At 39.2% G+C, this 26,543-nt stretch overlaps 1 protein-coding gene across 1 annotated transcript in view; it reads left to right on the forward strand.

Annotated features, from left to right (window-relative positions):
- Itga2 (integrin subunit alpha 2) overlaps nt 1-26,543 on the forward strand; it is a 92,446-nt gene that overhangs the window by 50,072 nt on the left and 15,831 nt on the right. Inside the window, exons 8-24 of the mRNA XM_005082774.4 lie at nt 1,401-1,551; nt 1,798-1,963; nt 3,954-4,030; nt 5,839-5,977; nt 7,249-7,394; nt 8,238-8,381; nt 9,916-10,119; nt 10,818-10,954; nt 13,764-13,903; nt 16,476-16,627; nt 18,571-18,681; nt 19,396-19,478; nt 19,875-20,016; nt 21,193-21,285; nt 21,773-21,849; nt 21,928-22,011; nt 25,482-25,584. Of these exons, the coding sequence (XP_005082831.1) occupies nt 1,401-1,551; nt 1,798-1,963; nt 3,954-4,030; nt 5,839-5,977; nt 7,249-7,394; nt 8,238-8,381; nt 9,916-10,119; nt 10,818-10,954; nt 13,764-13,903; nt 16,476-16,627; nt 18,571-18,681; nt 19,396-19,478; nt 19,875-20,016; nt 21,193-21,285; nt 21,773-21,849; nt 21,928-22,011; nt 25,482-25,584 (2,149 nt within the window). The remainder of the gene's footprint in view (nt 1-1,400; nt 1,552-1,797; nt 1,964-3,953; nt 4,031-5,838; nt 5,978-7,248; nt 7,395-8,237; nt 8,382-9,915; nt 10,120-10,817; nt 10,955-13,763; nt 13,904-16,475; nt 16,628-18,570; nt 18,682-19,395; nt 19,479-19,874; nt 20,017-21,192; nt 21,286-21,772; nt 21,850-21,927; nt 22,012-25,481; nt 25,585-26,543) is intronic.

Raw genomic sequence — 26,543 nt, forward strand, 5'->3', positions numbered from 1 at the left:
TCAGACTAAAGAAAAGAATGTTGCAAGATCACCTTACACGACTTCTATCTTCAGCAGAGAATGTAGCTAGGACCTATCCCCAGGGAAGGAACCTGGGGACCTGGCAAGCTTTCCTCTCCGAACTAGGGCATGATCACTGTTTGTTAAGGTGTGGCTTGTCTGGGTTTTATTACACTTTTAAAGCCCTGGATTTTCCCCCTACCGCAACAATTTCCCAATGAACAAAAATCAGGACCCACATAAATTCTAACTAACACCCCCTAAAACACACAGGTACACAGACATACACGGTGAGGGGGGTAGTTCTGATATTCTTTCTGTAAGTATCCCCCATTTCCACCCACAATTTCACTGAACACCTACCATTACAAGACACCACCCTAAGCAATGCAGGAAATCAAAATTAAAAGAGGCAGCCCCATTCTCAAATCACTCTTGATGTACACTGTACCCACAAAGGGTAAACCTCAGTTTTTACAAAAGGATATGACATGGCTCCATGATGAAAAATTGTCTAACTGAAAAATATTTCTATTTGCTATGTTCCCTAATACAGTCCACATAAAATATCCTATGTAACAAAATGATCTATCAGCTTCATAAACATTGGCTGTAGAGTATTGGTAAATAGGTAGAATGGTTAGTCATCACTGAAGACATAAACATGAAAATAGAAGAGATGGATAGGAAACAGATCTCATTATATAGCTAGCTGATAGTTTATCCTATCAAGTGTGACACTACCTAGCAAGAATGTACAGGAGAGTCTAATAGAGAGAAATAACTTGTTAACTGGCTGGCTATCTAGAAGAAAATGAACTTTAATAATGTACCTTGCTTCTTGCATCAAATAGATGTTTAGCTGAACTAAATTTTCAGTCTGGCTGGGCATGTTAGTGTATGACTATGATCCCAGCCTGTGCTATATGGCAGACCCTTACTCAAGAAAAAAATACAAAATATAAAAAAAGAAAGCAGTAAAGGATTAAGCATGTGCATGAGATTTTAAAGATAATTTTAGAGTTTATAAAAAGAGATTATGCATTTTTGTAAGTACTATATCAAATATGAAGGGAATAGAGGAAAACGGATGAATAAATTTGATTCTGTGAATATAAAAATAGGGTCTAGGTGGGGCTGGAATGTTGTCCAGGGGATAAAGTGCTTTCTCCACAAGCATGAGGACCTGACTTTGGATTCCCAGAACTCATGGAAAAGACAGATGCTGTGGTATGTGTCTGTATCTCCAGAACTGTAGAGGAGAGAGGCAGATGAAACTCCAGAGCTTGCTGGCCATCATGACTGATATGCTTAAAGATGATAATTGCCTGTTTCCCTTTCAAAATAGAGGTTTACATCGTAGCTTTTGTTAATGGTGGTCAATTTTTAATCTGTCACAGAAACCATGCTTATTTACCATCTTCTGGTGGGCGCCCAGGTGCTACGAAAGTCATGGTAGTTGTGACTGATGGTGAATCCCATGATGGATCGATGCTGAAAGAGGTGATCCAGAAATGCAATGACAATGAGATACTGAGGTTCGGCATAGCAGTAAGTGGCTTTTGTTTGGACATATCTGGTGGCTGATGGCTACGAAGTCCTATGTGCCATCACTTTCCAGGTCTGCACTTTGTACAGTCTCTCTGCCTCCTGCTGATTTTTCAGTCCTGTCAACTAAATAAATGGCTGTGGAAATGTTTTCAAGAAGCTCTATGGTGATCAGAAGTGTACTGCAATGAATAGATGGAGACATTGAAGTAGAAGAATGACCTTTGTCATGCTCTCTCTTTCTTCAAGGTTCTTGGGTATTTAAACAGAAATGCCCTTGATACTAAAAATTTAATCAAAGAAATCAAAGCAATTGCTAGTACTCCAACAGAGAGATTCTTTTTCAATGTGGCCGATGAAGCAGCTCTTCTGGAAAAGGCTGGAACACTAGGAGAGCACATTTTCAGCATCGAAGGTAAAAAAGCCTTTCTCAAATTTTTCCTTCAAATAGATTTTGTTGGAGAATTTATTATTTTATATAATGTATTTTCTATGTGGATATTAACTTATAGACTATACATAAAAAATGGAATAGGTCAAGCAAGAAAGATATACAAAATACATGAATACATAATTTCTAAGAAAAATGTAAGAGATCAGTGAGCAGAAGAAAAATGTGAATCCATTAAGATGAGAATTATTTTCCAAATTTTTGAGAGAACAACCTAGCAACATCTATTATAATCATAGTGGTTTTAGTTATGAAATTTCAGAAATTCTTGTATTTATTTATAGCAAGTATATATACCTTGAAATAGTGAAAACGCAACGATAATCTCCAGAAGTTCAGTTGGGGGAAAGACTTGCCTTATTGAAACCCTACTGGTGCACTTCCATAGCATTGCAATACCCTCAGGGCAGACTGGTCATCCATGCAGACAGTCAGGAGAACTGGGACACTCTGTACAGTTGGTAAACATAAGTACCGCATGGCCCAAATTCTGGTTCCTGGAGCTTAAACCAAATAACTCAGCAATAAAGCTGGTGGGTAATTGTGTGCCTACATCTCAGGTCCCACTTAGAAGCTGGCTTCAAAGGTATTGTATAGGCATCTTCTGAGGATGCACTAGAAATTTCTAGCCCACCCCAAATTTTATTGCAGAAGTGTAGTATTTCTAAGTCATTTAAATCATCATCAAAAAACAAAAACCTCATGCAATAATTCAAGACTACTAAGTCATCTCAAATTTGCTTGAGGTCCATGAATAAAAGTAATTGCAGTGTGATTTAAGGCTAACTTGAAATGATTTTGAACATTTTCTGTTGTTGATGACTTTTGAGGAATATAAACCTATTTCTCCCCCAAACTGTTCCTATGCAATCAATGGTAATTATTATACCTCCTAAGCAAGAGGACCCCTCACAGTTGTACGTACAGTTTATTCTATTAAAGTGCCCATGGAGAAATTTGACTTGTTTCTCATGAACATTATCGAAATACAACCATCTGGTCACACTTAAAAGAACATGCCTACCAATAGAGTTCTGTGATGTTAGACATCGAGAGATACTTAAGTGCAATTAAAACAAACTTCCCAGCTAGTAAACTCTTTAGTCTTGAGTCCTGGTTTCCCATGACTGACACAGGACTCCCTCAGTCCAGTCTGTGGTATGAAGCCATCACCCATTTTTCCAATGTATCTGAAGTATTTGTACATTAGGAGTACCAGTATTTAAAAGCAAAAGTTACATAGCTTCTTAGCTAGTAATGTGAAATTTACAAGAATATCCTGATCTCAGTTTCTACCTTAACTGATGTAGAAGTCCTGTATATATGTCAATAAAGCACTGTTGGCCAATAGGGAAGCAAGACAGGTGGGACTAGGAGTCGAAGAGGACTCTGGGTAGGAGAAACACAGGGAGTCATCATGTAGCTGCCTTAGGGGTAAGAAGTCCATACCCTTTTCTCCGGTAAGAGAAATACTTAGATTAACAATTATGGAGTAAATACTTAAGTCAGAGCTAGCCATAAGAAACAAGCAAGGCCAACAGCTTCATAATTAATACAGTGTCTTGTGTATTATTTGGGGACTGCAATTGTGGCAGGGTTCAGGTGGATAGTGGGGCAGGTTGCTCCCAACACTTAACTAATAGTCTTTCTTTGCTGAGACTAATGGATATCAGGAACAGCATAAATGCTACATTAAATTAATTAATACTTAATGGGTATCAAAGCTAACCTTGAACAATTATTAGGACACTGTCTTACTGATTTCCTCATGCTACAATCCTCCAGGCTGTAGCTGTGCATTGACAGAAGTGTGTGTGTGTGTGTGTGTGTGTGTGTGTGTGTGTGTGTGTGTGTGTGTGCATGAATGCACATGCTTGTAGGTGTTTGTTCATGTTTGAAATTTTGATTTAAGATTGCTCATAATCATATAATTTTTGAAAATGATATTTTATAGGTACTGTTCAAGGAGGAGACAATTTCCAGATGGAAATGGCACAAGTAGGATTCAGCGCAGATTACTCTCCTCAAAATGTGTGTTTATCAGATAAGTTTAAGCCAATACTGGCACTTGCCAGAACACACAATAGTTTAAACATAGTAGGAAAAAAGCCATCTCCTGAGCAATGATTCAGATTCCTGGGCCCAGTCACTAAGCTTAAAAAAACAGTTGCTAAATTCTTCATTCACTGTGTCAGAGGAAAATATAAAGATATAATAAAGGCTTTGAGTTCCCTATGACAAAGACACTATGCTAATTCCAGGCATCGTCCTCGTAAGAATTTCATGGGACTCAATTAACTACCTAAAACATTTGTCAAACAAAAGAGCCCAGCCACTTTTATCACTGATACAGTTGCTGTCTACATTGCCATAGTATCATTTTCTAAAAGCAGAGACAGAAAATTGTTGAAAATGGGTGATTTATGAAGTCTGAGGTTGCTGGAATCCACTGTCTTGGTAGCTCAGGGAGTCCATCCAGTGTTCTCAGAAACAGGTCTGGACCAGAATTCTGACCAGGACACTGGAGGGGAATGGGAGACAAAATGACACAAGATTCTGGGAAATATTTAGGAATTAATTTGAAGTCAGAGGGTGATAAGCAGATCCAAGGACCAAGAACATCTCATCCTATACCTGGAATAAAAGATACTCATGTCACTGATTTGACAACCCTTAGAGATGTTGATAAAAGTTAGAGATCTTTCCCATAGAAAAATGTAAATAAATATAATATTACAGAATTTCTTTTCACACAGTTCCATGAGGTTACTGTCTATTCCCTGGAGCTCATTCATATAGCCCCAGCTTAGAGTTTGTACTTACATAATGCTTATTCTAAAAATTTGACATTTTTTCCTCAGAATGGGATATGTTTTCCCCTATTTGTTATTTTTAACCCCACATCATTATATCCTTGTTTCCTTGTATAAAAGCCTGTAAACTCAGCACTGTGGGGAGTGCAGAGACAGGAGGATCACTGAGGTTTGTTGGCTGCCATCTTTGTTTTAGATTCAGTGAGAAACTCTTTGTCAAGGAAATGAAGCAGAGAGGGATAGAGCAATGTACCTGATGTCGTTCTCTGACCTTTTCATGTACAAGCATGCACATCTAAACATACAAAACATGCCACAAGCATGCAAAGATGAGAGTTGAAATTGCAACAGGTCAGAAGGTCTCCCAAGACATGCTGGGGAAGAGCAGCACGCCCTCCCTCCTCTGAGGAGAACACTGTGCATTGCTTTAGTATATCTCGTATTCATCATGAGCCTTTCCTATAAATACATGGGATGAGTTCTCATGTGATTCTCCCGTAAGTTCTGAAAGGTTCAGCATTTGCAAAGGTGTGCCTCTGAGTTGAAAATGGATGTACATTCATCCTGTACCATGACCTATCACAAAGATTTCTACATAATGCATGGTAGTAACTTCTTCAAAGAAAGCTTAACTCGACCCTCCAAAATCTGTGACCCTTTCATATAGTTCTTCATGTTGTGGTGACCCCCAACCATGAAATTATTTTCATTGCTACTTCATGACTGTGATTTTGCTACTGTTATGAATTGTGTGCAAATACCTTTTAAGAAGGGTGATCTTAGGTGTCACCTGTAAAAGGGTCATTTAACCATTAAAGGGGTTGAAACCAACAGGTTGAGAATCGCTGCCATAGCTTATGGTATGCTTGTTCTCCAGTAAAATCAAAACAATTCTAAGATACATATGTAGTTACTATGCAAATTTCCTTCAATTTTGATAGTCTATTTCAATGTTTTGGTTACCCTGAATTATCTTGCATTGAAGGTGATTTGCCTTAATCTTCATTTTTTTTTCAATTATTTCAGGATATTCTGATGCTAGGTGCAGTGGGAGCTTTTGATTGGAGTGGAACTGTTGTCCAGGAGACATCTCACGAGCACTTGATCTTTCCTAAACAAGCCTTTGACCATGTTCTACAGGACAGAAATCACAGTTCATTTTTAGGTGAGGCACAACAGCTGTTGGCTCAGACAATCCTGGTTCCTTTTCCTTAAACTCTCAAGTCAGCTCAGCAGAACCTCCGAACTATCTCTACTTCCATGTTTGTAATCCATAGATGTTACCTCTTTGCTAGTCAAGCCGCAGCCCATAAGTAAGGAAAGCGAGGTTTTATACACAAATCTCTATAGAGATCTGTTGCACTCATATGATCAATGATTGCATTTAACTCCACTGTTTCTAAAACACACAAATCTGTTTTGGCAAATATCCCTGGAACATGGTTGTTCTCCAAAACAGAAGTTGTTCCTAAAAGGCAATACACAAACTAGTGTCCTTCTATTGTTTTAGAGTTCTTAGTGGGTTTTGTGTGTTTGTTATTGTTGTTATTCATATGATAAGTATCCAGTGATGCTTAGGGGCATTGTATTCTAACTACACAAATCCTTCCAAAATCCTTTGAGATCCTGTGACTTTAATAACTTTAATCAATCCCATAAACCTAACAAATGACAAATTCAAAATTCGAACCTAGAACTCCGTAATTCCAGGACACGTGTTCTTTCCATGAAGCAGCATTACCATTTAAATTCATTTATTCATTCATTAAACACTTGTTAAAGGCCAGTGTCTTTGTTTTGTTTCCTGTTGCTATGAAAAGATACATTGACAAAGGCAACTTAAAGAAGAAAGAATTTATTTGGCCCACAATTCCAGGTTATAATCCATCCATGATGGGAAGTCAAGGCAACAGGAACTTAAAGCAGCTAGTCCCACTATATACACAATCATGAACAGAGAGAAATGAGCTAATGGGTGTGTTCTTGCTCTTAGCTTGCTTCCTCAACTCTTACCATATTCAGGACCCCTTGCCTAAGGAATGGTGTCACCCACAGTGGGCAGCTATTCCCACTTCAATTCCTCACTTAGTGTAATCAACCTAATTCCTCATAGATGCGCTTAGTGGAGTCACTGAATCTAGACAACCCTCACTGAAATGCTCTTCTCAGGTAACAATAGATTGTGTCAAGTTGACAATTAAAATTAGCAATTAGCCAGACTTGTAGGTAGCTGATGAAAACAACCCAGGATCAAGGGACAGCTTTACACATTGAGTTCCTGTCTATGGTAGTCAGAGATAAAAAGGAAGGTCAGGACAATTCATCTCAGGAGCATGAGTAATCATCACATCCAACATCAAGAATTCTGAGCTTCTCTGCAGCCCACTCTGGCACAGACAATTAGTGGTGCTCAACTTAGAATGTCTTTTATCCTAGGTTACTCTGTGGCTGCAATTTCTACTGAAAAGGGTGTCTACTTTGTTGCTGGTGCTCCGCGGGCAAATTATACTGGCCAGATAGTGCTGTACAGCGTTAACAGGGATGGCAATGTCACAGTGATTCAGTCTCACAGAGGGGACCAGGTGAATATCTTCACTGAGCAAATGAAGTTAATTTTATGGATAAGTGGGGCAGGTGGACCGTTAAGTGGGTAAAGTGGAAACTGGTGTTTACTGAGCGGTTCCTCTGTGTTTGAGAATGTCATCTGAATTTAACCATGTCTGTGTCAAATCCTAACAACAGAAAGTTCACTGGGATTAAGTCTGATCCTGCTACTGCCATTGATTTTGTGGGAGTAAGGGAACCACAAACTAGTCACCATGTAGCTACTTGACCATGCTTTTGCCTCCTCTTTAGTAGCTTGAATAATGGTGTTTCCATTTTGAGAAAAAAGCAATGGGAGAAGAAATCACTTATTAATTTTTAAATCCTTAATAAATGTTCACACAGGCACTCACTGAATATTGCTGGATGGCATGGCACTCAGATCCCAAGCCCTTCTAATTTTACTTCATCTCTACCTAGTTCTCTTGTCTTTTCTACCTGGCAACATCACATGTGCTGGACCATGCCAGTGGCATTACATCATTCATGTTTCCCTCCACATAGAAAACTCATTTTGTCCTTAAGATATTATTCAAATGAAACGTCCCTCCCTGGCCCCTCCACCCCTCCCTACATGCTAAGGTGCCTTCATTATAACAGTTTTTGTTTTGTTTTGTTTCTCATGGGAACATAGCTATTTGCTGTCCTTGGCTAACCCTATTCCTCCCATTTTTCTCTAAATCACAGCTCACATGGCTATTGAGGGTTCCTCTTTAGAATGCGGCCTCTGGTTCGCTGGCATCAGTAATACCTAGAGTTGCATTGCTAGAATACATATGTAATTATATGACTCCTAAGATTAATATGCTTTGCTACTCCAGATTGGCTCCTATTTTGGTAGTGTGCTGTGTTCAGTTGATGTGGACAGAGACTCCATCACAGACGTGCTCTTGGTAGGTGCTCCCATGTACATGAATGACCTCAAGAAAGAAGAGGGAAAAGTCTACCTGTTTACAATCACAAAGGTAAAAGCAACATTAAGTAGACAACTTAAATGACTCTAGTACTGATGAATAAGTTAATCTGAAATTTAAAGAACACTTATTCTGGAATAATTGCTCATTTTCATGAAAAGTATGGCATGTATTTAATCAAACTCAAACCACAGTTACAATTTTTTAGAATACATTAAAAGGCATGGAGTTTATTATATAGTATATCCCCTTTTTCCATAAGAGGTCTTTGGATATGTGTTCCTATGCAAATAAAGCCATTATAAGCATAAATAATTTTGGCATACATGTAAATATAAATATTGGTTCATTTTTAAAGCATCTTGTGACATTTCTTTGAAATGACAATAATCTCTGGGTGTACTGACCTCTTCAATTCACAGTGAAAACAATCATCCCAGCAACTCCAGCAACCTCCAGATGACCTAGAGTGCTTTCTACATTAGTTCGTCAGAAAATTCCAGTGTTTAGTGTCACATTTAGGTACACGTCCAACTCTTGGAATTTCAGATCCTTGCCATAAAACTTCACTGACTCAAAGAGAGGAGGCATCGTTTTTCCAACTTGTAGACAGAACTCTAAATCTATTTCAGTAGGAATCTGGAGCTCAGCAAGGACAGGAAGAAAAGCAAACGAAAGACAGTGGTTGACATAGGAAACCAGATGGGTGTGGGAGGCAGGGAGAGTTGTGCTTTATTGTTGGGGTATTTTCTATATTTTCCATATTTGATACCTACTATATATTAATGCAAAAACTCACTCTTTAACATAAGCAGTTAAAGCAATGGGGTGTTAGAAAATGAACCCAGGTTCAAGAGCAAAAAGTGCTCTTAACCACTGAGCTACCCCTCCAGACTCTGTAACGCTATCTCTTAATGCTTCATCTAACTCGGAAAAAAATTAATCTTTATGAAATTACTATAAAGTAGAAAGAATCAACACTGACCCAGTTTCCCCGTTGAGGCACTTTGCTTCCTTGCAAAGCCATTAAATATTTCCCTACTGAAGCACAAAATCTGAAGAGAAAAATGTTTTATAAGGGAGTGTCTTTTCCTCTGCAAAGAATCATTTAGCGTTGCTTGTTGTGGGATGACAGCAGCTTCATTTTCCACTCCCTACCCCATTATAATTATGTCACCACTTAGCAACAAGTGAGACCTAAATTACTGGGTTTTCCTGTGCTTTCCACCTCTCTTAATTTCATTCATGATATTAGACTTTTCACCAGGAAATTTCTAATTTGGAAAGAGGTGACAGTTCCAGTACTGACAGAAATGGGAGATAAAGGGTCAGACATTTCATGTAGGGTTTTCAGGTACAGAGAAGAGAATTTTTACCTTCTTTAATCTTGGCTTAGGAGCAGGTACCTTGTGACCCAAACTAATGAAAATTTATTTGTTAACTATCATCGAACAATAGGGAATCATCAATTCTAAGATTAAAACCCTACCCATTTTCTCGTTTTGATATCTTGTACGTATCTGCTTTGAATTTTCATGATACACATTGAGAGTTTTGCTGTAACAGTTCCTTCTCCCTTTGCAAGGGCGTCTTGAATCAGCACCAGTTCCTTGAAGGACCTGAAGGCACAGGAAATGCTCGGTTTGGTTCAGCGATTGCAGCCCTTTCAGACATCAACATGGATGGCTTTAATGATGTGATTGTTGGTTCACCTGTAGAGAATGAGAATTCTGGAGCAGTGTACATTTACAATGGTCACCAGGGTTCCATTCTCACAAAGTACTCCCAGGTAACCATGAATGATATATTGGGTATATAAATGCTAGAGCTAGACAGCATCATATAATACATGCCTCTTACCTTAAATCCGTGTTCTTTCCATCAAAAAATTAGTTAATAAAGCTTTACTATATCCTGAACACTGTTCTAGCTCTGAGAATGTTGTACAGAACAAGACAGACAAAATTCTGCTTTTTTCTGACCTTATACTCCAATATAGGAAATACAAATAAAAGAAATAAGTTACAGTATTACAGATAATAACAAATGGCAAGGATCAAACATAAGGACTCAGTTAAGAGGTAAACTTTCAAGTATTTTGTATTGTTGGCACATTGTGAGGGTATCACATGACCAAAGTATGGTGAAGAATGCCTCACTAACAGGCAATTTTGTGTAAGTCTTAAGAAAAGCTAAATAGGATAGGAATCAAGACCTGAACTTGGCTCTTTCTGAGCCCACTGAATTCTCACCATTTTGAACTGGCTTGTGATTATGCATTAAAGATCCATGATGTTTCCTTAATGAAAGAGTCATTGTAAAAGTAATACAGAAATCAGATAAAATGTGAAGGAAGAAAGCAATAGAATTTCCTGGACCAGACAGACTGAAAAATGACCGTGTAGTGAATGTAAGGGGCATGCAAAGGCTACCATTCTATGAGTCAGCTGTGTGTCCCACATCTTCGTGTTACATCTGTTCTTTCAGAAAATCCTTGGATCCGATGGAGCCTTCAGGAGTCATCTCCAGTTTTTTGGAAGGTCCCTGGATGGCTATGGAGATTTAAATGGGGATTCCATCACTGATGTATCCATTGGTGCTTTGGGGCAAGTGGTTCAACTCTGGTAAGTCAGTAAGTGCAAGATTCAGACTAGCTAGTTAAAATGACCTGCGGTGTTGCCTAATACGTGTAACGCCAAATGTATTGTATAAGATTATAGGAAATGTATTTATCATAGTTTGCATAAAGGAAGGAATATATATGGTTTTCCTGATGGGTGAATATATATTATGTGTATACATATTTGCGCATACGTGTGTGGTGTGTGTGTATATATATATGACAGGCATGCATCTTGGGCACACACACACACACATAGAGATGTGTGTATAGAACATAATGCATATAATATATGCATCTATATAGAGAGATTTCTTTATCATTAGAGTCATGCTTTCCTTCTTCTTATGTGAAAAGAGTCAATGGGTAGAAAAGACAAATCCCGTGAAATGATGCCCCACATGTTTCTAAATGTTATCTTACACACAGCCTCATTTCAGATTCCAGTCAGGAAACCTCATGAGAACAAACCCATAGAACACAAGTAAAGTTAAATTTCTTATGTGCTTAAGAGGTATATTTTAAAATTGCTAGTCATGAATAAGAACAATCATTTTAGCTTAGGTAACCTCTTCATTACCTGCATTTGTATAAAAGTTGAAAGAACAAAAACAGACTCAAAGGAAGTATGGTTCAAGGTTTTAAAAACTAGCTGTATGAAGAGCTTAGAAAAATAGCTCAGTTGGTTAAGAAGCCTACTAACGAGCATGAGGACCTGAATTCAATCCTCAGAGCCCATGTCAAAAAGCCAATCATAGCCAGGTGAGGTAGCTCATGCCTTTTATCACAGCACTTGGGAGGCCAATGCTGGTGTGTCTCTGTGAGGTTGAGGTTTACATTGAGTGTTCCAGGACAGCCATAGCTGTATAGTGAGAACATTTAAAAAAATAAACAAACAAAAAGCCAGTTATATTGTTGTGTGTATATGACCCCAGTGAGGGTGAGGCAGAGACAATACCTGGAGCTCACTAGCCAGTTAACTCAGAATAATTGTCAAGTTTCAGGGTATACAGACCATGTCTCAATCAACAGGATACCTGAGGAATGACATCCAAGGTTGACCACTGGCCTCTGGATGCACATGTACACACACACACACACACACACACACACACACACACACACACACACGCAAAAAAGCAAAAAGAACCACACAAAACTTAGGTCTATGATCGAGTGAGGCACTTCAAGTGAATGGAAATTGATTATTAGTCACGAATACTTAAGCATTCATTTTTCTTTGTTGAAAATATATGCTTTAACTGTCCAGACATACCAGGAATAGAAACACAGTACATGAACATTAAATCATTTCTGAGCTTGACGCTACTTTCTACAAATGTGGATTGAGCTTTTCAAGAGTAAAAGGCAAATTTTTTGACAAATGAAACTATTATATGGAAAACCAATGATAGTTTTAAAACTGAGAAACTAGAAAAAACATGTACTGAATAAAGATAAAATGATTAAAGAATGGCATGCTATGGTTATAGAGTTTATGTGGCTTCATTTAAAATATATCAAAGTACACTCCTGGCAGCAAATGACACCATGTAAGCCACTAGACAGGTTTTCCCACGTAATGTCTTTGCATTCCCTATACTGTGATACAGCTTAGTCAGTGATGTGACCAAGCTTCTGTTTTACAAGGTGTGTCTGATTCTTCAGAAAAGTCAACACATATGGGATCAAATAAATGTGCTGAGCTGACTATTCAAGCTAAGCTAATAGTCTGTGGTCACATTCCTAAGAAGTACTGAACTGCTTTTTCTGGAAAACTCTAGGAATAAATTCTAATAAATTTATAAAACATGTAAATCAATGTCATCTGTATTAGAATGAATGTTCAGTCTCTCAAATAGCTATGCTAAAATTCAATTAGACATTAGACTGTAACCTGAAGCCATGTTACATTTCTGCATAGTAAGAGAAATCACAGATGCATAGTAACTTTTGAAACAGTCTTTCCAGTGACACCTGAAAATAAAAAGATATGTTGTCTGGATCTATTTGTGGTCCTTTTTAAAAAGGTGAAATTACTAATTATTCCTTGATGCCTCATAAATAGTGTATGCAGGGGTCATTGTGGTGACATTCAAATTCCAGTGATGAAGGGACTCAGACTGAAGGTTCCATTTCCTCACTGGAAAGCACCTTGTGAAGTGATAAGCTTTCAGGTGCCTCTGTTTCAGATATTTTCATTAATAAAATGGAATTAGTGCATTTATACCTCACACAGCTGTTGAAGGATCAAATAAAACTGTCTCAGGTATACAAAGGGCCACACCAGGATAGAAAACTCTGCACTCCATGGGGGACTCCTCGGTCATACTCTGCCAACATGTGTGTTGCCACCATCATGGACAGGTGATGCTAACCTTGGAGGCAGCAAGGCAGAAGACATGGAAATATTCAGCAGCTCTGGCACCCCAATCTTCCCACCTTCTCTCTCTCCTGCCATCTCAAGGAGTGAGAGTGACACCGACCCCAGCTGGGAAGACACAGAGGGGTCATGACTTAACATTTCATTTGCAAAGAGGTTTCAGGCTTCTATTCTGTGTAAGTTCAGGTGTTATTTTAAGTATATGTATATATTTAAATAAAAAATATATGTATACATACATACATACATACATTCTGCAGGCTACACAATTACCAACAAAAATCAATTCACCCCAGCAAAATATTGCTCAAGTTCTAAGACAATGGAGAGAAAAATTCAATGATACTGGCCCTGGGTCCTCTATGTGAAGTTCATATGTATGCTGGTATGCTGAGCAAAACATGCATATGTTTCCATTTATGTCTTTCAGGTCACAAAGCATTGCTGATGTGGCTATAGAAGCTTCATTCACTCCAGACACAATCACATTGCTCAACAAGGATGCTAAGATAACCCTCAAACTCTGCTTCAGAGCAAAGTTTAAACCCACTGGGCAAAACCATCAAGTGGGTGAGTAGACCTGAAATAATCCATGCAGAGATGACTTTGCCTCGACAGCTGTAGCTAGAGGTTTTGGTTTACAGACCAAAAGAAATAAGGATCTTTACTGGACGTGATTAAATGTCCATGCACTCAGAAGCTAGCAGTAGATCATTAGGTGTGGAGGTTTATTTAGAGCATCTTGCTTAGCTCTAGCTGGTGGGGTTCTGCTACAGAACATCGTAATCACTGTGGCATAGTGATGGGCTCTGCCTTTGCGTCTCTCTTACCCAGAGATCCCGCCCATAGATCCTCAGTACACATGGATTTCATTGAACTGTGGCAAGTTCTAAATGAGTGGGTCACTTACTGTCTATGCAGTCGCCTAAACAGGTGTGCTTAGCAAAAACACTGAGTATTCCTGTTACCAAGGAAGAAGAAGGAAAAAGGAAAGAAATAAACAACTTGTATCCATCATTTTAGCATCTCTATAGTAGAAGTCTGAAGTGTGTTCCATCAGGTGGGAGAAAGCACAGGCAGGACTGTGGGCAAATGTCAGCAGGACCTGTCATTCCTCTCTCCCCTAGAGAGACCAGGTCATCTTGCAGGACCTGTCTCCTCTCTCCCCTAGAGACACCAGGTCATCTTGCAGGACCTGGCTGAGGTGTTGCATCCTCTTTGAAGCCATTTCTAACCAAACAACTAGCTCTGTTACCTCAGCATCTTCTGTAGACAGCAAGCAAAGCAACACATCATTAAAAGCTGAGTGTTTTTCCCTTGCTAATCATGGGTTCTAATCTCTTCTCCATCAGACCCCAGTTCTTTATTTCAGACCTCTTCCTAGTGGCACTTAATGAAATTGCAAGCAAATTAGCTTGAAGACTGAAAACAATCGGGTCAGTAGTTTGTCATTATTCATAGCAAGAAATACATGAGCAAGGAGAGAAGCCTTTGGTACAGCTTCCGGGTTTCCTCTCAGGTGGTCAGACACTGGCCCATCTTTGAATGGCATACCTCACAGGCCTGCCTTGGAGCACACATCCATCTGAATAGCCACCATAGTTAAGCCGAAAACTGCCTCCATATCAACATTTTTAGTCTGCTTGAAAGATTAAAATGGAAAATGTTCCTGGGCAGTCGTGGCTGGCTGCCCAGCTATCTTGGCCCTGAAGTGTGAATATGCCTATGTGTCTTCCACATTTTGAATGTTTGTCATATATTCTGTTGACACACACTGAAAAACCTGAACTTTGAGAGAAGACCCTTCCCACTGATTGGCTGGGGAGGGTTTGGAGTTTTTCTTGCCATTGGGAACCTTTCCCTTTGACTCTTTATCCCGCTGTGTTCAGGTCTACACTGATGATCTGGTCATACTTTTTCACTTTGTTGCTTGGCAATAACAGTACATAAGAACAAAACCCCACCTTTATAACCGTATGGCCTCTGAAACTGTATATCTATTTTACAAAGCTACTTGAAAACACATGGTATGTACTAACTTTGTCCTTTTGACAGTTCCACAGCCTCGGTTAGTAGTTTTCCAGATCCATATTTTTTATCACTTACTTTTAGTCTTTCCATTCAATTCTTTCATGTTTCCTACATCTTTATTGGTTACATTAAGCACAGAAATTTCTTGAGTTTCTTTAATAGATACATTAAAGGTAACATAGATACATTGTCTTAGGAAATATACTCAATTTTAAATACTGAATAAATCTAATATGGTAATTCCAAATAAGGCAGCTGCTATAACCAGCTGAATTTCTGGCATGTGGCCCAGGGACTTTCTTGAAGGCAACTGGTCTGATGATTTAGATTTCGGTTACTGGCATTATTTTTCATCACACAGTTTTTTATTTCCACTCCCCTGGGCTAATACTAATAATTTCTCATTGCTAGAGGAGGAGAGAATCAAAGAGGGTAGGAAAAGTGCTCAAAGTCGAAGAAGTCATGAAGTGTACATCTGGCTCAAAGCTGTGATGTTGCATGTCTTTCTCCACATAAGCATCTACAATACATCAAACACTGTACCTGCTCTTTTAGTCGATCACAGCTAATTATTTTTAATGGCATGGGAATAGAAAGAACATGAGCTTTCATTTCAAAATGACTCAAATTTTACCTCTGACCTTGCCCCAGCTGGTTGAACTCATGCCAGTTACTGTGTCTCCTCTAATCTAGTTTGTTTTCTCAACAGTAGCACCAGGATACCCAGTGTCCAGGTTTATTGTAGAATTGGTAGCATACAAGGATGTGTTCAACTGGAGGCATCCCATAATGGCAACTTCTTTCCTGTGTGTGCCCCAGGTTATGGCAGAAGAAGCTAATACACAGTAAAGGGATCACTTTTCCAGGTTTATCCAATAGATTTCCTGGGGCAAAGGCAACTGTTGTTTTCCACTGCTGCAAGCTGCATTTTTCTGGCTCTTTCTTTTTTCTTTCTTGTTTGTATTCTCTTAGACTGAATCACACGAAATTACAAAAGCCATACAGTTTCTGCATTTTCTTGATATCAGCCTTTGTCCAGTAAGATAAAACAAGACTGTCTGTTTTCTTCCTCAGAGCTTACTTGACATATTTCTTTGTGTTTTTGTCATAGCCATCCTGTTTAACATGACACTTGATGCAGACAGACATTCATCCAGAGTAACCTCTAGGGGGACATTTAGAGAAAATAGTGAACGATTCCTGCAGAAGAATGTGATTGTAAGCCAAGCCCAGAGCTGTTCTGAGTACCACATTAGCATACAGGTGAGATCTTGGGATTACCTCTCCCCACCCTTTTCTTCTAAAAGATGAGTGAATACAGGAAGTCTGAAGGGAGTTATATGTTAGAAAATGCTTGCCTTTCTGATGACTGCATTTCTTGTCTAACTCTATGAAGAGGAAGCACATGTTTTATGCTAATATTCATGGTCACGTTCTGACTTTATATGGGTTAGTGACATTAAATTTTATCAGTGAGTGCAACTAAAGAAATAAAACAAGAGGGGCTAGAGAGATGACTGGGCTGGTAAGGATATTAGCTGCATAAGCATTGGGACCTGAATTCAAATCCCTAGCACATATGTAGAAATGCCAAGTATGACTGTATGTGTGCCTGTAACCCCAATACTGTGAACATCAGAGATAATACAGTTTCTGGGGCTTGCTGGATGCCATCCTAACTCCTGGATCATCTGTGTCCCAAGGGGAAAATGTAGAACATGGTGAAAGAGAAGACCCAATGTCCTCCTCTGGCCTCCACACATAAGTGCACATATACCACACACACATGTACATGGGCACACAGCCCCCCCAACACACAAATGCGCACATTGAGTAAATAAAATATACACTAATTAAATAAATGCTTTTCTGAAAAAAAAAACAACAGAAAGACAGGGCTTTCTTAAATGGCTAATCTAGCAAACTTTGCATTGGTAATTTTCTTTTGACATCTTTCCCATTAGGTAAAGGTTGTAGTCATTTTTAACCTACTAAAAATGAAAATTTCAATTGTGGTTTCTACTACTGCTTTGCACTGGGGTCACTGGCTCCCAACCTTCCTAATGCTGCTACCTCCTAATACAGTTCCTCCTATTGTGGTGACCCCAACAAGAACATTACTCTGTGGCTACTTCATAACTGTAATTTTGCTACCATTATAAACTGCAATGTATACATCAGATATGCAGGATTTGTGATATGTGACCCCCCTGCAAGGGGGTCATGACTCACAGGTCGAGAACCACTGTACTAGGTGAATAATAATAGCCTATGTGGTAAAGATTGCTTGTTCCACTATTAAGCCATGATTGCTAAAGTTCACATTGATTTGGGAAATGTTTCCTGTAGGAAAAATGCTTCTTAGGAGAAACTTTCCAATCAGAAACTTACTTTATAAGTCATATGAAACACACTCCCTTAGCAACTGTGTAATAATATCTTAAAAGTAACAGGAGAAGACACCTTCACTCACATAGGCACATAGATACATGCACACACACACTCATACATAAATGATGTTAAGAAGAGGGGGGTCCCTTGAAATTTTGATGCATTAAAATAAGTTCTGTTATTTATTAGTTAATTTAATGATTTCATGTTCATGTACCCCTGGGACTTTTGTTAGTTATTGAAGGCACTCCTGCATCACACACACACACTTATGTGTGTGTGTGTGTGTGTGTGTGTGTGTGTGTGTGTGTGTGTGTAGTAAGAGAAGGGGATAGGAGTGGAGGGGAACAAAGGGTTGAGAGATAGGCGAGGATACAGAGAGGAAGGGAAGAAGGGAGGAAGGAGGAGAAGGGAAGAAACTTGACTTCCATTCTTTCCAGACCTTGTCTACTATAAGATCATATTACCCATGCAATCACAGATTTCATGGAAGGAAGAGAGACGATGCTAGAAATGAGAAGCAAGAACACCTAAGAGTTGGACACTGACATAGGACATATCATCTAAATACTTATAATTACTTGTGTATAAATAATGAGATTGTTTATCATCCTAGTAAAAATTGCTATTTCAGATTTCTAATGCAATTGAGTCACCTTGGGTTTCTGAATTGGGATGAGAGAGGAAGTCTTGGTTATTCAGAACAAGCCTCTTCTCTGTAACTGATGGTGCTTTTAATTATAAACACATGTGTGGACTTCGTTTTCAAGTTACTATGACTAAGTAATCTATCATCCCCCTCCTCCTGTATTTAGAAGCCATCTGATGTTGTCAACCCTCTGGATCTGCGTGTGGACATCAGTTTGGAAAACCCTGGCACTAGCCCTGCTCTTGAAGCCTATTCTGACACTGTCAAAGTCTTCAGTGTGAGTGTGGCTTGCCTTCCAAGTGGAGGTTGGCTAACAGCTTCCATAGTTGCTGTGGTGTTAAAGATGCTAAGACGTAGCGTATATGTAATGACGCACACACTTCGCAGGCATTTCCGGTCCACAGAGCAGATATTTCCTCTTCCGCACTCTGTTTCTGTCCCCAAGAGAGGTGCCAAGCCACCACGGGTGTTCAACAAATGTTTCATGAAGAAATAAAGAATTAAACAGGCCAAATTGCTTGTGCTCAACACTCACTTAAAAATTCAGATGCCTGTGAAATTGATGGTCTCTCTCCATTATGTCTACTTTAATTTAGCTACCTATAAACAAGCTATTACCAGCCAGACATGGAGGCACATGACTTTAGTTCTAGCAGTCAGGAGGCAGAGACAGGCAGATCTCTGAGTTTGAGTCCAGCCTGGTCTGTAGAGTGAGTTGCAAGACAGCCAGAACTACACAAAGAAACCCTGTCTCAAACAAACAATTGTCTTGAATTTTGTATTTTTCAATATTTTTTCTTTATGATTATGCTAACAACATACAGTCTCCTAAACTTTGTTTGGTTTTCCATAGTTTTCACCTTTATGCCAACAGGATTATATATATATATAATATATATATTATATATATATTATTTATATGTGTGTGTGTGTGTATATAGTTTTTAACCCAAGAGTACCTGAGAAAATGATGCTTTTTCTTTTGTTGTAGATCCCTTTCTATAAAGAATGTGGCAGTGATGGACTCTGCATCTCTGACCTGATCCTGGATGTTCAACACCTGCCAGCCATTCAGTATGTGAGAATTTGCAATTCTGTGGAAAATGTAGAAATAAAAGAAGGCACATTACATTTCTTCATTCAAGACAAAATTTTGAATTTCTTTTCTCCAGAGGAAGTTTTCAGAATATAGTTAAAACATTTAAAGCTGAAGTTCAACTTCTACCATTCTCCTAAGAGTAAAACCAAGAGAAATACCAAACTCTGGTCCTTGCAATAGCTAGAAGCGACAAAGAAGCAGATCCTGCATCATTTGCTTACTTGTCAGCATCACTTTACTGTGAAGAAAGTCTTTCGTTATTAAGTAATCATCAAGCAAATGCAAAGAATTTCTTGATCAAGAAAGTTTTTGAGTACGGGTTAGTTTCAACTTCAGCGGCTTTATCTTTCTCTCTTCTCTTGTTTAAACAGAAATCAACCGTTTATTGTCAGCAACCAGAAAAAAAGGTTAACATTTTCAGTCACACTGAGGAACAGAGGGGAGAGCGCATACAACACTGCAGTCGTGGCGGAGTTTTCAGACAACTTGTTTTTTGCTTCTTTTTCCATGCCGGTACATGAGAAACCCCACCCCCAACACACACACACATACACATCCCTACCTCCTAACCCCACAAGCACTCCCACAAAGGCCAACCCCACACAGCATTTTGCTCCTACCTTCCTGCCAATTGCTGTCTCTGATACTCAGACCTCTGTGTCCTCCAAGCTGTCTGGAAAAAAAAATCAAGAGTTGACCCCAGGCATGCTCAGTTCTACCTTGTGGCTTCCAGTTAGTAAAGCCTCCTGAGAATGTAGTCTGGCTCCGAATCCAGGGCGGCTCTGCTTGCAGTCTGGGTCACTTTTTCCTTCAGCCCAGGCCTTGGCGGCCTCAGCTACTGACTTCAACCATCTGCACTGTGAGGAGGTCCTGGTCAGTCGTGGGCTCTGCAGGTGTGGTACCCTTGCTCAGTGGCGTCCAGTCCCACAGCGTGGTCCCAGCTTTGAGATGCTGCTGCTGTTTCTGGTGGCAGGATGATGCATTCCTGCACTGCCACTCTGTCAGTTGATCTGATCACTAAACCAAGAATATGCTTAACCCGGGGAGCCCCTTGCTAATTCCTCTGCTCTCAAGCCATGGGGAGAAAAAAAAAGGAAAGAAAAGAAGGAAGAGCTATTTTCCAACTGGGCTGCTTGATTAAAGGATATAAACATGTTTCTTTCTGTTTCAAGTTCATGTGGACTTTATATACTTAGAATTCCAAAACTATGCTGTCCTTGGGTTTAAATGGCCTGTTCTGGAAAGCAGCTCTTAGATAAAAGACAAAATGATCTGTGGGAAACTGGCAAAATCTGTTAGATATCTAAAGCACAAACACCAACATGTGCTTTTCTTCTTTTAAAATGATGCATTTCAAAAGCATTATGAAGAAGGTACTCCTAAATATAAGGCTCCTGAATGTTACATTAAAGATATTTGTGCTTCTGAAATACAAAAACTGATGTCCATCTTAGGGCACATTTCCCCCAATCCTTTAGCTTCTTGAGTGTATCTTTCGAGTTGGCAATAAAAACAACACGTTAACCACTTAGATAATACCAGATATTCAAGTCTTTGAGAGCAACAAACTATTTCATTATAAACCAATATCATTGGTAAGATGCCGGCCTCTCAGTGTGGGTACACACACACACACACACACACACACACACACACACACTTAATTGTTATTTCTTTGGTCCTCTTCAGGTCGACGGAACAGAAGTAACATGCGAGGTTGGCTCATCACAGAAATCTGTTACCTGTGATGTGGGATATCCCGCCTTAAACAGTGAACAGGAGGTACAGTTTGCATCGTCTAATCCCAGCTCTCCACACCTGAGAACACTCACTGTACTTACCAGGCATCATCATAAAACAGATCCCACAAAACTCCCAGCCCCATACCTTGAAGGGATCCCCTCACTGGGGTGATTCTCTTTAAATCACTAACAAAAGTCGCATTTCCTCATGTACCTTTTTCCAAGTGCACACACAATATGCTGTGCTCTCCATGTGACTATGTTGACTAACATTGGTCAAAATGCTGCAAGTAACTTTTAGACCACCACAAAGCTTGACAATTCTGACAAGTGTACCTGGATGGCATACTATTCTGATAGAAGTTATGCTCTGGTTCTCAGGTAGGCAAGGTGGACAGATACAATCTACAAACTTAAAATTTTAAGACATGAAACTCAGAGTTACATGAGAATGGGTTCACCTTTCTGGGGAACATTTTCCCTGGTATAAAGTATCGCAGATTGATGGATCTTAATGTCATGTGTAGGTGACTTTTACCATCAACTTCGACTTCAACCTTCAAAACCTCCACAATCAAGCATCCATCCATTTCCAAGCCTTCAGGTAAGATGCAATGCAATCATTGCTTAGTGGGTTTTATGTGAGTTATCTTTAAGTAACTTCTAATACTTGTTTTCACAGTGAGAGCCAAGAGGCAAACAAAGCAGACAATTCAGTCAGTCTCAAGATCCCTCTTCTGTATGATGCCGAAATTCACCTAACCCGGTAGGTGAAGTCTGCTACATGGTGGGTAGGATTTACTTGACAGCATTTAGCTCAAAACTACAGTCTTACTTAGCACACAGATTTATTTCCCACTTGTCAACTAGACCAGAAACGTGCAGACAAATAGATGCCTAGGAACATTTGAACTTTTTAGGTTTATTGACTCAGAACAGCACCAGAGGAAAAGTGTTTTCATCACATGCCATAGGTCAACGACCCCTGAAGGTGGTAAGGTGCCTGTAACTAAGATGGTGAAACAGAGGCTGTGAGAGTACCTGTTTTGGGACATGGAAGTCCTCGGCATCATGTTTTGGACATTTAAGGGGCACAATAAATGAAAAATGGAGTCTCAGGTTGAATAAGCTGATGTGGAAACTAGACCAAGTCCAACTTCTTAATGGAAAACTCCAGCCAGACATGACTGGTGACAGTTTCTTCCCACCAGGAGGAAATGAGGGATTTTCCAAAGGAAGTCAGCCATGAAGAAAGGCTTTATTCTTTTTTCTTTCTTATTTCCTTTTCTGCCTTCCAACACAGGTCAAACTGAGGACAGTGGTTAAAATGTTACCAGTGGACACCAGTTATCTTGAATTGTTCCAAGAGGCAGGTGTCTTGGGAAATAGGTAACACACAAATCCTACAAGTGTTATAGGCAGATAGCTTCTTAGTTCACTCTCAGAACTAAGGTCACTTCCCTGTGTAAACCAAAGACCCCTGAAAACATGCAGCACTGGTTTCCCAGTAAGTATATGGGCAATCACATGCCAGCCCAGTCCATTAAAGCATGGAACATACAGCTCATGTAATAAATCACAAAACAAAACTGAAAAGGAACACGTGGCATCCTGTTTGAAGCCTGAGACACATGAGCAAAGATAAAAAGAACATGTCTGTATGAAGTGAGCCACAAAGGCACATACGGAAATAAAATATAGCCCATGTTATCCAACCCTGATAAGTGTATTAGTAGCTAGTTTCTAAAAATCTCTCTTTGCTAAGATAAGTTACTTGATGACAAAGCTAAGGTGATGTGTATTACCATGTCACCTAAACTTTTTTCTTCTAATGTATACAATTTTGTATTCTCTTAAACACAATCAGTAAGAGTCTATAACATGGAATGAATAAAAGATTAAAATAGGACTTTACTTTTACTAAAATCTTAGCTATGTGAATTTTGTGATTGAAATTTTTATTCTAATTCATTCTAGCTTTAGAGTCTGTAGTATGTCTTAAAATGCTAAGGAATATGGTAAAAAATTGTTATGGAGATTTTGAAAGAAATGACATCTGATTCTATACCTAGATGGTTCCCCACATACTTCTCCTTCGTAAAAAAAAATTACATGAGTGTATTTGGAAAATACAAACATTACAGTAAAACACAAAATGAAAAGTGATGCTAGCGTTCTCCACCACCTTGATGACAGTCCCCATAAAAGACTAACAAGACTATTTTGGAATATTTTCTGTACAGTTAATTTATCTATGAAGTTACACACACACACACACACACACACACACACCATCATTTTACTTACTAAAATGGAATACTCAAACATTCTTTTTATATCTTTATGTGGTTTTCACAACAGAATATACATATGTAATTCATTCTATTTCTGGATAAATCATAATCCATGTAACCACTCCAGCAGTAATTAGACATTTTGTTGTTTCACACTTTTGTCTGTGTAGCTAACCAAAACAATACTGCAAAGAAAGCTTTAAGATTTTGAAAACTTTTGAGCAAATTCCCTTCTAATCATCATGTCCCTTGGTAGCCACTATAATACTGTATACATATGCCATTATATTCTATGCATATGATAAACATAAATAGAATTATTTTAGCAGGGTCCTCATTAGACTACTGCTACTATAACCTTTAAGTAATCTAGAGAAAACTTATGTAAAAAGTGGAAAAGTGTCAGATCTTAAAATACAAAAGCAGACCATATCAATCAATTTAGGAGTTGGCTTTGTTTAGGGGCTTGCATGAACATCTGGAAGGCAAAGAGGATAGCTCGTCACACATAGCTGGGTTTTCTGTTTCAAATCCTAGTCAGTTTTCCCATTTTCCAAACAAGGCTGACACATCATTGTTTCCTCTCATACACACAAAACCCTGACAAATACCAATATATTTAACTCTCCCTGGGACAGGGTTTCCTTTTGAAATTCTGGAATTGCTTTCTTAAAAGATGGAGAGAGATCGGGGCAGACAGAGAGAGGAGAGAGAGAAAGGGATGAAGGGAGGAAGGAAGAGAGAGAGAGACAGAGACAGAGAGAGAGAGGGAGGGAGGTACAGAGAGATAAAGAGAGAAAAAAAAACAGAGGTGCCAGAGGTGTCTCATAAAGTGTCTAGTCCATACTGATCATCCTATAATTTAGATTAATTATCCCCTGATATGTATGGGAGGATGTGCAGAATGCTTTGCAGAATCTTACTCTGGCTACCAGCTCTTTTGCATTCCACACAATGCAAAGAAGTTGCCCTGGCTGGACTGTAGCCTCCAAACACCAGACATAAGTGAGGAAATGGAAGGTGTCCAGTTTCACCCACATCTGAACAGTGTCCTGGGGAATCCTCTGGCCTGGGCATTGCTGTGCTTGCAGGCATTAATCAGGAATCCTAAATCATGCACTCAAGATCTCATAATAAAATCTTTGGATTTTAAGAGTGGTTCAGTGATGATGGAAACAAATTCAATCTACCCTCAATTCATTGCCAACTATTTGAGTTGGTCTAAAACTAGAGAAAGATTAATAAAATAAATCCATACCCTGTTTGAAAGGCATTTAGTAATGGATACTGCAGGAGCTAATAGCTGGTACCCATCATTGTACTACACACAGCAAGTGGAAAAGATCTTGGCTTACAGATCCAGTCCAACCCCCGAAGCTGGAGTGTCTGCCTTTTCAACACACTTGCTAACGTAACAGAAGTCTGGAGACTAATGCAACTGTCAGTTCTAAAGCAGTGCTTTTATTCCTATGTTAGGAACCTGACAATTGATAAACACACAGGCTCCCCTCAGACAGACAGTGAATGGGGAATGATCTGAAAGGAAGTTGTTTTGATCTCACAATCACACATTGGACTGTGGACTCTAACAAGCATTCATTCACATGTGGTATTTTTAAATTTACATAATAACAATTAATAATCCTTAGTATTTATGGGGCTCAAGATTTTATATGTGTGTGTTCGTGTGCATACAAATGACATCAGTGGTAGGTAGCGGTGTCATTACTACACTCCCCAGACACCAGTCAAGCAGAAAGACAGATTCTCATATCCTCCCGTGTGGAAGCTTAAAAAACAATAATCATTTGGTGCTTCTGTAAGGAAAAGTGAACCATTTTGATGGTAATCCAAGCCATAAGATACTTAAGTAAAATAAATTTATTTTTTCAAGAGCAACAACAAAACAAAAATAATTGGTTTTACCGATGTCACCCAACAGATCCACCAACATAAATTTTTATGAAATCTCTCCGGATGAGAATGCTCCTTCTGTCATAAACAGTGTTGAAGATATTGGACCTAAATTCATCTTCTCGCTCAAGGTTGGTAAGCTTGTTGTACAGATGACAAACCAGGAAGAGGAGGAACGAAATAAAGGCATATTGGATGAGGAGAAAGTGTACAGGAAGATCAGAAGGGCCTGTCAAAGCACACACACACACACACACACACACACACACACACACACACACACGCACGCCCCGTGCTTTCTGACTCAGAAGCTCTGTGGTGAGCCTGGAAGTGTGCATGTCTGACAAGGCCACAGGCAATGCTGTAGATGCGGCTGATTAGGGTGTCACTCTTTGAGTACACTGAGGTAGATGACAGATAAGTAGAGGGACTTATGCTTAGTTGTGTGTTCTGGGTAAGATAGACATGATGTGTTTACAAAGCAAATATTCAGGATTAACGAGCAAGGCGTTGCTGCATAGTGTTACTGTGGATGTGTCCATTACACTGCGACTGCTTTATGCCCGCAGACCAGTGCTGCTTGCAAAGCTCATCATTTGTACATGGTGCAAACAGGGGTTTTGTGCAGTCATGCCAGGTACTATCTAGAATGCTTTGAGGCAATTCAGTGCATCATAAACTGTAAGGATATGTGAATAGGTAGCTATTAACCTACAGATTGGAATCACGTATATGGAGAAATTTTTTAAAAAGACACTGGTAGCCCCAGAGCTTGGGAAGCTGACCGGAGACTGCTGTAAGTTGAAGGCCAGTCTCAGCCACAGAGGATGATCAAGAAAAGGAGAGAGAAAGAGAGAAATTAAGTTATAAGGCAATTACTAATTTGGAAAAGAATGCTATGGAAACCTTGGAGAGTAAATAGGAATCCACCTGCCTCCCTGAGCTGACAACAGTTCTTCTCCGTGCATTTCCACTGGTACACGCACAGTTCCGGCTCTGCAGTTTAGTTCCCATCGTTAATGACAAAAGAGTCTTGATTTGTTATCCAGATTGTGTTTCAGAAAATGAGGATGGTAATCACATGCCTTAT

Source organism: Mesocricetus auratus, unplaced genomic scaffold (genome assembly GCF_017639785.1).
Source record: "Mesocricetus auratus isolate SY011 unplaced genomic scaffold, BCM_Maur_2.0 Super-Scaffold_100020, whole genome shotgun sequence".
Classification (NCBI taxonomy): Eukaryota; Metazoa; Chordata; class Mammalia; order Rodentia; family Cricetidae; genus Mesocricetus; species Mesocricetus auratus.